At 36.5% G+C, this 13,376-nt stretch overlaps 1 protein-coding gene across 3 annotated transcripts in view; it reads left to right on the top strand.

Annotated features, from left to right (window-relative positions):
• KIF16B (kinesin family member 16B) overlaps nt 1–13,376 on the top strand; it is a 140,274-nt gene that overhangs the window by 64,946 nt on the left and 61,952 nt on the right. For 2 of the 3 annotated variants that reach the window (XM_077176116.1, XM_054630512.2), the window contains exons 13-19: nt 17–136; nt 705–756; nt 1,946–2,083; nt 5,534–5,616; nt 5,806–5,894; nt 12,174–12,206; nt 12,539–12,592. In XM_077176116.1, coding sequence (XP_077032231.1) covers nt 17–136; nt 705–756; nt 1,946–2,083; nt 5,534–5,616; nt 5,806–5,894; nt 12,174–12,206; nt 12,539–12,592 — 569 coding nt within the window. The remainder of the gene's footprint in view (nt 1–16; nt 137–704; nt 757–1,945; nt 2,084–5,533; nt 5,617–5,805; nt 5,895–12,173; nt 12,207–12,538; nt 12,593–13,376) is intronic. The other variant, XM_077176115.1, reaches the window with a different exon arrangement.

Raw genomic sequence — 13,376 nt, 5'->3', positions numbered from 1 at the left:
CTTTTGTCCTTTATAGGAACAAACTTTGGCTCTGAGGAAAGAAGGGATAGGTGTTGTGTTAGATTCTGAGCTGCCTCATCTCATTGGCATTGATGATGATCTTCTCAGTACTGGTATCATCTTGTACCACCTGAAGGTAAATACACACCTGTGTTTCTGTAGCCTTTCTATGCCTTTTGACTCTTGTCAGTAGAAAAATTACAGTATTGATTTGCTATCCATAGATAGTGCTCATTACATTACTGTGATAAGAAAAGCTCTTCATGCTTGTCTGCTGTAGTAAGAAAAGCTCTTAAGAGGTTGGAAATGATGAAATTAAAATATCTCTTCAGGTTTATCCTGAGAGTCAACTGGTTAACCAGCTATAGGTGTTTCATATTTTTATCTGTATTGGTTTATTTTTTTTATATGTATTGGTTTGTTATTAATGTTATAAAGCTTGACCTTAAAATCTAAATCTGTATTGTCTCAAAACTATAAAGGTGGTTCTGCATCAGACAGTTGAAACTTGAATATGCTCATAATATTATAAAATAAAGACTGTGAAAGCATTTTGAAAATGCTGCATGATTCCTTTTTTTCATGTATGTTTAAATATATATTTCATTCAGGTTACCCTGAGAAAGTGGAAGGATAAATTATATTCTTGTGGGGGAGATAAGGAGATTCCAACTGGAAATAATGTGTATTTCTCTCTTAATTAGGAGGGCCAAACATATGTTGGCCGAGAAGATGCTATAACAGAACAGGACATTGGTATGGAATTTGGCATTTTTATATTCTTTCTTCTTCCAGTATCCTAATATGTGGACTAAGCTTTGTATGTTTTTTCCCTTTTTCAGTTAGTTGTTCTGTGGTTGAAATATTTTAATTTTTAGAAACTCTGGAAGCTGAATTGCATGGGATTTGCTTCAAAGAGCATGACTTCTAGCATAGCTTGTGGGCTTTCAGTATGTTCATGTACTTGCTACTAATTGATTTCTCACTTCTCTTGAAATAGCATCCTGTAATAATAGTGTCCTTTTTCATCTAGCACCTGTCTCAATTACTGCAAAATCATTCTTTTAACCTTTGTATAATGACAGCATTGTTAGACTATTAGATGTAAGATAGTCTTGGGACTTCAGATTTGAGTTTAAAAAAAATTCTGAAAATTGGTAAAAATCTACTGGTTTTCCTATTGATTTCTTACCAATGCAACTAACTGCCAGATCTGGACTGTCCTATCATATAGACTTTACATAAGTTCCTGGAAGGCAGGTTCATTGAATAAACTGCATCCTTTAATTCTTGGGTGAGAATCTGAGAGTCAAATAACTTAGTTTGGTAAATTTTAATGGGTCAAAAGTTGTCTGGATTTAAATTACTCTAATAATTTCCATGAAACTACCAAACTTGTGATGCCTTGTGGTATTAAGCAATATACATAATCACACATTATTTGAAGGAAAATGGAAAGTAGCATAACTGATTGATAAAAGCCCTGAATGTCATCAGATTTAAGAACTTGACTTCAGCTGTCCTTTTGTCTACAATGGCATCTTATATCCTGTCTTTTCAGATTTAAGCCTATTTTTCATTATTTCCTTGTGAAACTGGTCCAAGAATCTTTCTACAAATATGTGAATTGTACTTCACTGGTTTTTGGTTTTTATTGGAAAGGAAGGAGCATTTGCTAATCAGATGTCAAAGCACAGGAATAAAGACCATTACACCAAAAAATAAAAAAAAGGAAAACCAACCCAGCACACTTTTTTCCACTAGAATAAAACCATAAATATTTAAGGCATGCAGGATGTGATAAAGGAAGGAGGAAAACATTGTCCAGAATAAAGATATATTCTCTGATATGTAGTGCAATGTGTTCTTAATAAAATATTATTAGCATGTTAATCTTACTAGTTGTGAGGAGTCCAATTATGTTATCTTATTTCTTTGTGTTTAGTCCTTCATGGCCTTGATCTGGAAAGTGAGCATTGCATCTTTGAAAATCTCAATGGAACTGTGAACCTCATCCCACTGAATGGAGCACAGTGTTCTGTGAATGGCATTCAGGTTACAGAACCCACACACCTCAACCAAGGTACTACCTAGCATAATGTCATTTTTCAGGCAACCTCTTCTCTTCTTCCTGGCAGCAACACTGAAAAAAATCTGCACGTGTATAAATGGATTAGTGTTTAATTAGATTTAATTTCATGTCTTCACAACTACAATCCAAAACCACCAGGAAAACCCCATGGTGTTTTTGTTGTCAAAGAATTGCCATGTGGTGAAAAGAGAATTAATTTTTAATTTCGACCACTGTTATGTTAAGAAAAATAATATAATATCTGCAGGACTAAAAGAATGTCAGAGACACCCCTGCCCCTCACCCCAAGTTTCAGGTTGGTCCTACTTAGTACTACTGCCAAATTCTCTTGAGAATTGAGGAGATTGAGCTTGAGTGTCTGTTTGCTGCAGCTATAGGAAATGACAAAAAGGGGGAGGCTAACCCTTAGGAGGTTTAGAGAGCTACAGTTTTAATGTAAAAGCTCTGAAATCTGGAAATTAAAAAGCAGCCAGGACAGCTGGGAACAAAGATACATTGTGTTGGCCTGGAAAGGACTGACTGGCAGTGAGCTGGTGAGTGCTGCAGGAGAGCTGCTCCATGTTTTATGTTCCAGGAGCACCCAGATTATCTTCCCATTTAGCAAGGAACTGAAAAATACCTGTTTAGGAGTGAGGCTGTGACACAGCTCAGGTGCTGAAAAACAATCTCACATTACTTCCCTGAAAAGAAGATTTCAGTGTAAGCTTAGGCTAACAAAAGTAGAACTCAGTGTTAAACAAGGGGATTCTTGCATCCTTTCTGAACTCTAACAAATACTTCTGTAAAGGCTGCCTGCAGAAAGCAAGGTGGAAAGAGATAACATTGACTCATTTTTTTTTTAGTGCCTATTTCTTCATGCAAAATGAGAGGCATATGTGCTTGTTTCTATTACAGGGGAAAAAGAAAAGTCCAGCCCTCTTGGTCTTAGGTTTGAGTAAATCTAAGCATTAATTCCAAACAGAAACATTGACATTAATAGGAAATAACACTGTAAACAATAAAAATTGAGTTGTGACGAATCATCTTTTCTTTATCCTGCAGCATTTTACAGGCAGAATGTTCAGTGTGCCTCAGGAAAAAGTAGGAGTTTGGATGCTATTTCCCTCTTTCATATGCATATTACCACTTGATTTTTGTACTGCTAAAAGTGGAAACATGACTTGTGGTATTTTCAGGGTCCCCAGTCGTGGGGAGGAAAGATGAATATGACTCCATGTTCTCTGAATATAATATATTATATTGTATTGTATTATGCTATACTAAAACTATACTAAAGAATAGAGAAAGGATACAGACAGAAGGCTTAATAAGATACTAATGAAAAACTCATTTCTTCCACAGTCCTGACACAGCTGGACCATGATTGGTCATTAAGTAAAAACAATTCACATGAAACCAATCAAACAATAACCAGTTGGTAAACAATGTCCAAGCCACTTTCCAAAGCAGCAAAACACAGGAGAAGCAAATCAGATAATTATTGTTTGCATTTTTCTCTGAGGCTTCTCAGCTTCCCAGAAGAAGAAATCCTGGTGAAGGGATTTTTCAGAAAATATGATGGTGACAATTACTTTTTTCCGCTCATAAATTTCTTTGGACAAAAATTTGCCACTCAAAGGGGAAAGGGTTGCTAGGGTTGCTAAGTTGTAAAAAGCAGCTGCCTAAGCTGACCTTTTGTGTGTGTAAGGAGACTGAGTCTGAGAGGAAGGTGACATTAGGTGTGCAAAACTAATGATAACACTAGTTGAAGGACTCGTGTGGAATCTATTTATCTCAGCTGGGTTAGCATTTAGTCTCACAGCATGAAGTGCCAGGGTCCTTAAATACCTGCTTTTAGGTAACACTGATTAACTGCTAATATATTTAAATGTTTCCGTTCATCATTAATAGCTGTTCATTTGAAAATGTGGGAAATTTTTAGACCATCATGGAACTCAAAAATCATAAGAGGCATGGTAATTAATTGCCATTTCCTTCTATGGATTTCTTCTGTCATTTGCAAATTCTTGCTAATGTGGTGTTTTTGTTAAGGTAATTGAGTTGACATTCACAATTAGTTTGTCATTTACCTTAAATATATCCTCACCTTAGAACACATTTCCAGGGGTTTGGGCCAAACTGTCAACACTTCTGTACTTAAAAGAGAAACTTAGGAGTTGTTAAAATGACCCATCATTTAGGACTGACTCTCATGTGCTTCTTATTAAGTCTCTCTCTCCTGTCTTCCTTGAAATTTATGAAGTTAGGGACACATATCTCTAACTATTAATGCTGAAAATTTAATTAATTTATTTACGTTGCTTCCACCTAGTGAAGTAGTCGCAAATGTTTGCAATTAATTATTTTTATCCTCACTTGAAAGCAACTGAAGGAATTTCATACAGATTTATGAAAGGTAATTATTTTTGAGATTTGACTGAGGTAAACTGCAAATGTAATCCAAAATTGAGGTGTTGTGTAGAAAGCAAGAAGTGATTGTAGTCCTTTTTGCCATGTATTTGCTAAGACTGGATCACCTATTTTGAGTTGATGTTCTTAATTAAGCTGATTTTAAGAGAAGCATTCCTTCTGCATTCCTGTGAGTGTAATGGAGTCCTTTTTAAAATTGCTCTGTACTGACTGACAGATAAATGCTTGATTCTGAGGTGGTGAACTTGGGAGACTTCCATGTTTTGACATTACTGACAATATACTTCTTAGTAGGGAAGAAGTATTAATTAATCTTGGTACCATTGTCTTTAAAATATAAGAATTACTCAGAATCTCTTTATGTGTTACTATACCTTAACTGATTAAATACAATAATAGATGTGCATTGAGCAATATGAGTTATTCAAGGTTCTTCCATCAGAAAATAGCTGGTGGGTATTAAAGTCTAATAATCCTGTATTGAATAACAAACAGTAAAACTTCAGTGTTCCACTTGGAGAAGAAAAATGTGAGAGTGCAAATAATGGAAATCTGGAGCTTTTAGTGTAGCTGGATTCAAACCTGAGCAGTGATCAGTAGCAGATGGACAAGTTTGTTCTTGCTCACATTTATGGATGTTCCTGTTAAATCTGCATCAGCTGGTGGCTTCCAAAGTAGTACTGTTAAAGAGCATATAGATTGGGGCTATCAAATTGGGGCAGCTGCTTCCTCTCCCTGTGTTTATTCTTTACCTGAGCTCCATGAACATGACTGACCTTGAGTCAGTCACATTCATGCAGGGTGTGAACATGTGTGGGTTTCATTTTTGTTGAAGTAGGAAGAGGAAAGAATACCCTGTATGCATCAGTTAAGGTAGCTGTGACTCTGCATTGTAAAACACTTGCCAAAATGCATTTTCATTTAGTTCTTGCTTAATGGAAGTCTTTGCTTACACATTGCATGTCTGAAAAATTACAAGGTACTTTCAATTGCAGAATGTTGTGAGTCAGTGGTGTGTGGTTTTTCCATCAGGTGCTGTTATATTACTTGGAAGAACCAACATGTTTCGCTTTAACCACCCTAAAGAAGCTGCTAAGCTAAGAGAGAAAAGAAAGGTGAGATTAAATCAGTGTTTGGTAAATTTAAACCTTTTCACAATTTTGTTTCTAGCATAGATATGTCTTATATGTCTTGATTGTTGTAGGATGCCTTCTTTCATTTGCTTCATGTACTTTAGTTGATATTTCATCAAAGTAAGAGTTTGTAAGCATGTCTAATACTTTTATTTTATGGTCTGTTGTTAGAGTGGACTGCTATCTTCCTTCAGCTTGTCTATGACTGATCTTTCTAAATCTTGTGAGAATTTGTCAGCAGTTATGCTTTATAATCCAGGGTGAGTATATTCTAAAACACAGTTGCTATAATTCCAGTTATTCTTCACTTTAGCTGTTTGAAATGTTCCAGAAGCATTATGACTAAAGCAGTTCAGCAAAATAATGACATGGCAAATGTTATGTCTGTTTTTTCTTCAGAATTATGAGTTAACTATTTTTCCCGAGAAAAACGCATTTTGAACTGAAAATTAAGATTTCTTGAGTTCATATAATACCAATACAAGCATAAAAAGGCTGAGCAATGAATGTCTTTGTATTCTCTGCCATTACATCTGAGTAAGTGGCCAAATTAAAATATGGAAAAAAGTTTTATTATGCAGTTACAATGACATAGAATGCTTATGGTAGAGGAGCTGTTTTTAGTGATTTTTTTCACTGATCCTAAAGTGACTTAGAGAGAACGAGTGGTGTTTTGTTCTAATTTTTTTTTCCATAGCTAGGGCCTGTGTTTTGAGTATGAGATGAGGCAATTTTTCCACCTATGTGCTTTTGAAAAATTGACTGTAAATTGAATTATATCCTTGGATAGTGCAGCTGTATTCCCAAGTTTTACTTGGGAATCTCTCTTTATCCTTTAGGAAGATTGGACAGGTAATAATAACTTGTAGTTAAAGAATGTCTGGAATTCAGGGAGTGTGTTTAGTAACACTGCTTCAAATGTGACTGTTACTCTTTTGCTACTGAGCTAGTTACAGGGATCTCAAGATTGTGAACTGGTTGCTAATAAATGACATTCTATTTTCAGATAGGGATGGTAAAGAAGATAAAAAGCCCATAATATAAGTATATTTTCCTATTTCTTCAGCTTTTCAAATAATTGAATCTAAAAACTTTCAGTGACAGTTGCTAGTATGATGTTTTTGGTGAGTGGGGTCCTGGCTGTTGTTACCTCTGGTTATTGTTGAGCTGTCTTGGGCTTTTCCCTGCCTGATGATGTTATTCTGCTATAATATTGTTATGAATACTTGTATTATCCTGGATACTACTGACCTTACCTCTGCAGTCAGCATAGAGTAGGGCAGATTGTTTCAGCATTGCCTCACTAGTCTCTCAGATTTACAGCAAAACATAATGGCATGGACAAGGCTCAGTTGAAGGTGAGCTTAAAAATGATTTCCCAACCAAAGCAGTCTTCCTGTCTTCAGATAATGCCAAATTCATGCCTTACAGAAAGGATTTTTCCTTTTATATTAAAAAACCCCACCAGAAACAGAGCTCTACAGATCAGTAGAAGATAACACCTTCTGTAATTGATACATCTTTATGGACAGCAGTTAGGCAACAGGAGCTTTTCAGCTTAGGCTGGGGTACTTGACAATTTTCAATTTGTTTATGTTGATGCTAATGCTGTTTTTTTAATATCTCCTCTTCAAACAGCAGAGGAATTTTTCTGATTGTGTGGTGAAGTTGTCACAAAAAGATAATTGTTCAGAAGGTGTTATTTTCAGGGTAATGGGGCTGGGATAAATGCAAATTAAATATGTTTTGAATAAAGCAGACTCCAAACTCTCTACTTCCAGCTAAGAATATTGCCAAGCAAGTGCTGTGCTGGTTATTCTTCTTAGTGGTGACTGTGTTCAGTCAGGATGAAGCATTAAATGAGATTATCAAAGGCAGGGTAATTGTACCTGGGAAGTGGGGTAGAGCATCTTGCATTCTGGAAAAGTGCAGAATGGAAAAGATTATCCTACATTAAATCTACTTTGTTGGGGATTGTTTATTTGTTTATTTTATCAGGAACAATGCTTCCTACAACAGATTGGAGTATCATTTTCTCTCAACATGACATTGTACTGCTGACCACCAGTGCAGGCCAAGATTCAGTAGCTGCCCCTTTGGGGTTTTTTCTGTGCAGTTTTTGTGGCTGACTAGCATTCTGTCTGTTGTTAATTTAGCCTTTCCTTCCAGTGTCAGTATTAATAACCCAAAGGGGTAGCTAAATTTGCAACTTTTGTAGGTTGCAATAAAGATTCTGGTGGAATCAATGCCAGAAGAGCCTGTGGGGTTTTACCTTCAGTTGTGAGATCAACATGGTGGATCTTGCTTCCTGTGAAAGCCAGCATTGTCCTTAACAGTGTTTTCAGATGGGTGATTTGTTCTTGTTTATGCCTTTTTGTTTGGCTGTTGATTTCCCATATGTGGGAAACTATCTTGTTGCATAAAATTTTGGCTTAATGTGCAGAATTCTTTTTTCTACTTCTTCTCAGTCTTTGTTTTTAATCTAGTGTCATGGAACACTGCTTCAGATAATGAGCTTTGGATAAAATAGAATTTTGCATGTAGATTTATGTAGAAGATTTCATTTGTGGACTTTTTGTTAGCTACATGATACTGTAACTGTAAAACTACTGATGAGAAACCTTGGTCTTGTCATGGGTTTATTTCATGATCCAGTTACTAAAGGTTTTAGAAGTGCCTCTGCCTGAATTAAGGTGAAAATGGTGACAATAGTATGGGGTTTTTTATTTGATAGTAAATATGAGAGGGAGAGAAAGAAGGAAATAAAAAATAGATGGGGGGGGAACAGAAAGGGCTCGAGAGAGACAAAATAAGGAAAATATCACCACTCCATGGATCCCAGTGATGCTCTGTTGATCCTCTCCAGCTGGTGTTCTTGGTGGTGAAGGTTCCCAAAAAAAGCATAGAATCCAGTGGGTTTACACACACTCAGGCTAGGTAGGAAAACCCAGGCACCTCCCTATTGGGGGGGAGTTTGCCATTGTCTGTGTGGCAGCATGTGCAGCCCTGTGGTGCAAGGAATGACTCTGGGGGGGCACTTTGGGGGGTTTTTGATGGATTATGGCACCCCCTCAGCTGCCAGCCATGTGAATGTCCCATGGATGTGGCCTGTGGGGTTGGGGCTTCCACAGCTGGGCCAGTTTGTGTTGGGAGGGTGGGTGTTCAGTGCCTCTGACCAGAGGCTGCATCTGAAACCTCCTCCACCCCTCCTGCATAATTTTGGGGTGGGGGGAGTCTGTGTAAACCTGGCTTCTGCAGGCTCTGGTCTCTCCCACCCCAAACTCAGCCAGGGAAGAATATCTCCTGCATTTGGCTTTCTTGTGGATGCATTCCTCTCCTTCAGCTTTGTTTGTTTTTTTCCTAGGCCTGAGATGATTGAAGAATGGGTTTTCCCTCTATCTAATTTTAGTAATTTAACTTACAGTCCAGTCAGGTATCTTCAGGGAGGCTTCTTTGGTTGTAGCTTCTTTTTGCAGTTTTTGTTATAACAAGCAAAACTTTTAATCAGTGTTTGAGGCATGAACTACTTCAGCCTCTGACAGTTTAGTATAGGAGATTTGGTTTGTTTTTTTTTAACTAATCTCATTAATTGGCATACTGAACAGCATTGTAACATCTCTGTAGTCCTGCCAGTACTCAGTCTTTCCAAACAGCTGCAGTATCAGATTGCACTTTTGTGCTGTGCAGATTAAGCTGCTGTAGTACTGTGCTTGTAGAGCTGACTTCATTTCTCTGCAGCTTATCTACACTGCTGTTATCACTAGATATGACACACTTTCCAGGAAAATGGTGTCTTTTTAATTCAACACTGATCAGATTAAGTTCCTTTGTGGTAGATCTACAAAAGAAGAAAGAGTAGATTCTAGTCTTTAATATCTGTGTGTTTCTTTTTAATTTCAAGCTAATATGCTTTTTCTATTCACAGTAGTGCTCACATGAATAAAGGGAATAGAGGTTATGTGAAACAGATTTTTATTAGGATAGACTAAACACAAAAACATCAGTCTTGCATGTGTGCTTCATAAAACTGGCAGTGATTTGTTATATCCCCTGTGGTTTTAGTTTTTTTCTTTTGTGATGCTGAGGGGTTTTTTTGTAGTAGCTTTTTAGAAAAGTAAGGTTACTTCAGTCAGGCCTGTCCTGCCTCTCCAAATTCTTTTTTGTCCTGAAATAACTTTGAGCCCACAATGAGTTTGAAGGAAATATTCCACAAGTCTCAAAAGTGGTGAGTTCCTAAATACATTAAGAAAATAGACAGCCAGCTAAGGAAGACTAAGGAATCATTCTTAGCCCTGCAGAGGAAAGGCTGCACCTTAGAGAATGGAGATACTGTGAATAACCTCATTGTTGGAGAGCCTTCATTGGAGCTCTGACCACCATAGGCATCTCCAGGTAGCAGCCACTCTTGTCTTCACAGAGGTATTTAATGTCTACAATGTACTGAACATGAATTTTTAAAACACCTCAGTGTTGTATTTGGAGGCTGTTGACTGGAGTGGTAATGATCCATATTTTTCTTTGGGGAAGAACCATTTTCACTGAAAAAAGAACCAGATTTGCACAATTCACTCCTTTTTTACGAACAACTTTTTGGGCACCTCCAGCTTCATTTCAGTCTAAGGTAAAACTGATTGTCATAATGCCATGGTTGAAGGTTTTAGGGACAATTCCTCAAAGAGAAGATCACAGAATTTATAATCACTGCTCTGTTTCTATACCACACTGATTGCTGTGCTGGTTGATTTCCTTTGTACTAGATCTCAGTCAAAAGTTAGTTACCATTTTTATGCTTATAAAAAATATATCTGCCAAATTATATGTTTTATAGGACAGTCAAAACACCAAAAGGTTTTGCTCTGGGTTTTGCATGTTATGTTAGCTGATCTAACATTTTCCTTCATTGTGGCTTAACCAAGCAGGGGAATACAGTCAAATTGTTCTTTGCCAACTGTCTAAGCAAAGAAGCTCTACATCTAATAGTGCCCAAAGGAAACCTGCATTTCCACAAGCCAGAGCTATATTCCCCAGGGTCTGTATTATTTTGGACTGAAATAATTATGGCATTTTATCAGCCAAGCCCTAGGTAAGAAGTGATAGCTAAAAGCTCTGAATTTCAGATAGCAGATCACAGCCAAAGGGAGAAATTTTCTGGTATAGCTTTAATAAAAAAAAAGGGGGGAAGGAAAACCCAAAGCACATGTTAACCACTGGATTAAGTTTTTCTTCCTGAAAGCCCTCAAGATTGCTGCTTGTTCCCTTTCAGCACTCTGTGCATTTTGCATCCACTTTGTGGATTTGTGCAGCATTGCTGCTGCAGCAGTTGTGATCAAATTAAAAACCCTGGGTTATCACCATCTATCCTTGTGCTGTAAAGTTCAAATGTGATGGGACTCTTGGTGAGGCAGTTACATGAAAGCTTGAATGCTTGGATCTGGGTATAAAAATCCACATTGGCTAATCACTTAAGGATTGTAGAAAACATTTTGTTAAAATGAATTTGTGAGAAATAGGGGAAAATGAAATACAGGATTTGTAAAGGTAGTCATTCTTCCTTATTGCAGCCATTAGAAAGATGCTTCTTGAACGTGCATGAACCACAGTTTTTTTACAATAGCTTTATAAATGGTAGATTATTAGTGTACTATTTGCATATTTCCCAGGGCAGTTTCTTTTTGTTGTATGCATTTCTATGACTTTAAAAAGAAACATTAAAAATTCCTTAGTTTTAGAAGCCTATCTGTGTAGTTGTGGTGACAATGTCTTAAACTGCAGTTTATAAAAAACTTGAAGTTAACTTATGGGGCAGTCTTGCATTTTTTCAGTATTTATGGACTGCTTCACTAACTTGCATGTCCTTATGCTGTGACAAGCCTGAAATAACTGAATGTGGGTATATTTGGTTGAGTAATTTAATCCATAAGTTCTTTCTGCTTTTTTAGTATTTGTTATTAAAAATTTCCTTAAATGACAGATAAATCTTTCAAATGAAATTAAGAAAAATACTTGTGTACAGCTGTAATAAAAGCTGATATTAAAAAAATTACATAAACTGCTCTCCCATGCTTATTCAGAACCTTGTCAAACTAAATGCATTAAAATCTCAATGTGTTTTAAATGAATGGGTTTGAATTGTGTTCTCTGCTTGAATATGCTGTTTGGGATTTTTCAACCCCCACTGATTACATCCTAGGAATGGTTGGGATTTTTTTCTTTTGCTTGGAAGGAAATGGCAGAATTATTAGCACACACTGCTGTAGTTTTGCAGCCCTTTCCCTTCTCAGAAGTGGATAAGTTAATAAACCATAGGATGAAGAGAATTACTTTAGCTGTCATTGGCATTTGAAAAATGTTTAGAAAGAATAATTACTTGAATTCCTCTTCTGAGATGTAATATGATGAATGTTCTATGAATCTAACCAATTTAACCTCCAATAAAACAAAGAGCTGTTGATTTTAAAGTATTCTGTCCTGCTAATATGTTTTTTCTATCAATTCCTTTCTCAATTGATCCCTCTGTTTCCCCCTGCCTCCCATGGCAGTCTTTTCCCTGTAAAAGGACCAATCTGTCTAAGGTAGAGCAATTACATTTCTGTGTATTGATTGCCATGTCTGCATGTAGTTAACTCACAGAGGCTATGCTAATCATCTATATGTCTTGCTTCACTTTACTTTTTGAATACTTTTTCCCCAGAAATTAATTTTTTTCTATTTATACTCGTGTCAGCATGTTACCTAATTTGTAACCTTAATGAAGGAATATTTTCTGTTCTTGTAAGAAGTAGTCTTACAAAACTTCATTTGTATCATTATTATCTAAACAGAAAGAAAATTGCATCATGTCTTCCTATTTTTGTGATATTCAGAAAACAACTGTTTTGCTGTGTTCTTTATTTTTTTTAATCAGGCTAGAATTTGAGAGACAGCAACGAGAGGAGCTTGAAAAATTAGAAAGTAAAAGGTAACATTGTTCTCTGTGGTGTTTATGTGTGTATGTGTGTCTGTACATACAAGTTAGAAACTCCTTTGCATCATGAATTTGGAATTACAGTGTTATTCAGCAAGTAATAATCCTGAGTAGCTGAATTGGAGCTAACTGATATTTAGCAAAGGAACAGTGGGTAGATTCTACAGATACATTATATTACCCTTGCCCTTTATTTTCATGGTTTTTCTTTAAAAGATGGCAAATTACCTTCTTAATTAATATCTCTTTTTTATGGTTTATTTGTCTTTGGATTGAAGTGTGATAGGAGAAACTCATGTGTTACATTTTGCTTTTCTCATATCTAACTGTGGTGTGGAATGGGCATACTAATCATGCTTTTCAGAACATTATGTGGAAGTTGGTTTGAAATTCAAAAGAAAGCATTGTTATAAGCTGGCAAACTGAGTTGATTGTTTTGGCTCATCATACCTGCTGAGACTGTGGAAGTGATAGCTGTGCCTTGTTACAGATCTGAGCACTGATTAGATTCAAAAGCTGAAAACCTTTCAGCCTTCTCAGCTTTAGATGGTGTGCTCCATTTTGATAGAGCTCTTTATGCAGTTGGACTAAGTGAAGTAAACTCAGAAAAATCCTGAAGCACTGACAGATACTATTCAGCAACGAATGGAACACAGGATCACTGATACTTATTGCTTTTTGTTATGTTGGTGGAATTTGAATTCAGATTGTGCAGAAATAGATTTGCTTGTACTTTAATTCTTCTGACTTCTGGCAAAATAACCAGTTGACTTGCAGG

Source organism: Agelaius phoeniceus, chromosome 3 (genome assembly GCF_051311805.1).
Source record: "Agelaius phoeniceus isolate bAgePho1 chromosome 3, bAgePho1.hap1, whole genome shotgun sequence".
Classification (NCBI taxonomy): domain Eukaryota; kingdom Metazoa; phylum Chordata; class Aves; order Passeriformes; family Icteridae; genus Agelaius; species Agelaius phoeniceus.
Note: the sequence above shows the minus strand (reverse complement) of the source record. Positions and strands in the feature narration are given on the sequence as shown.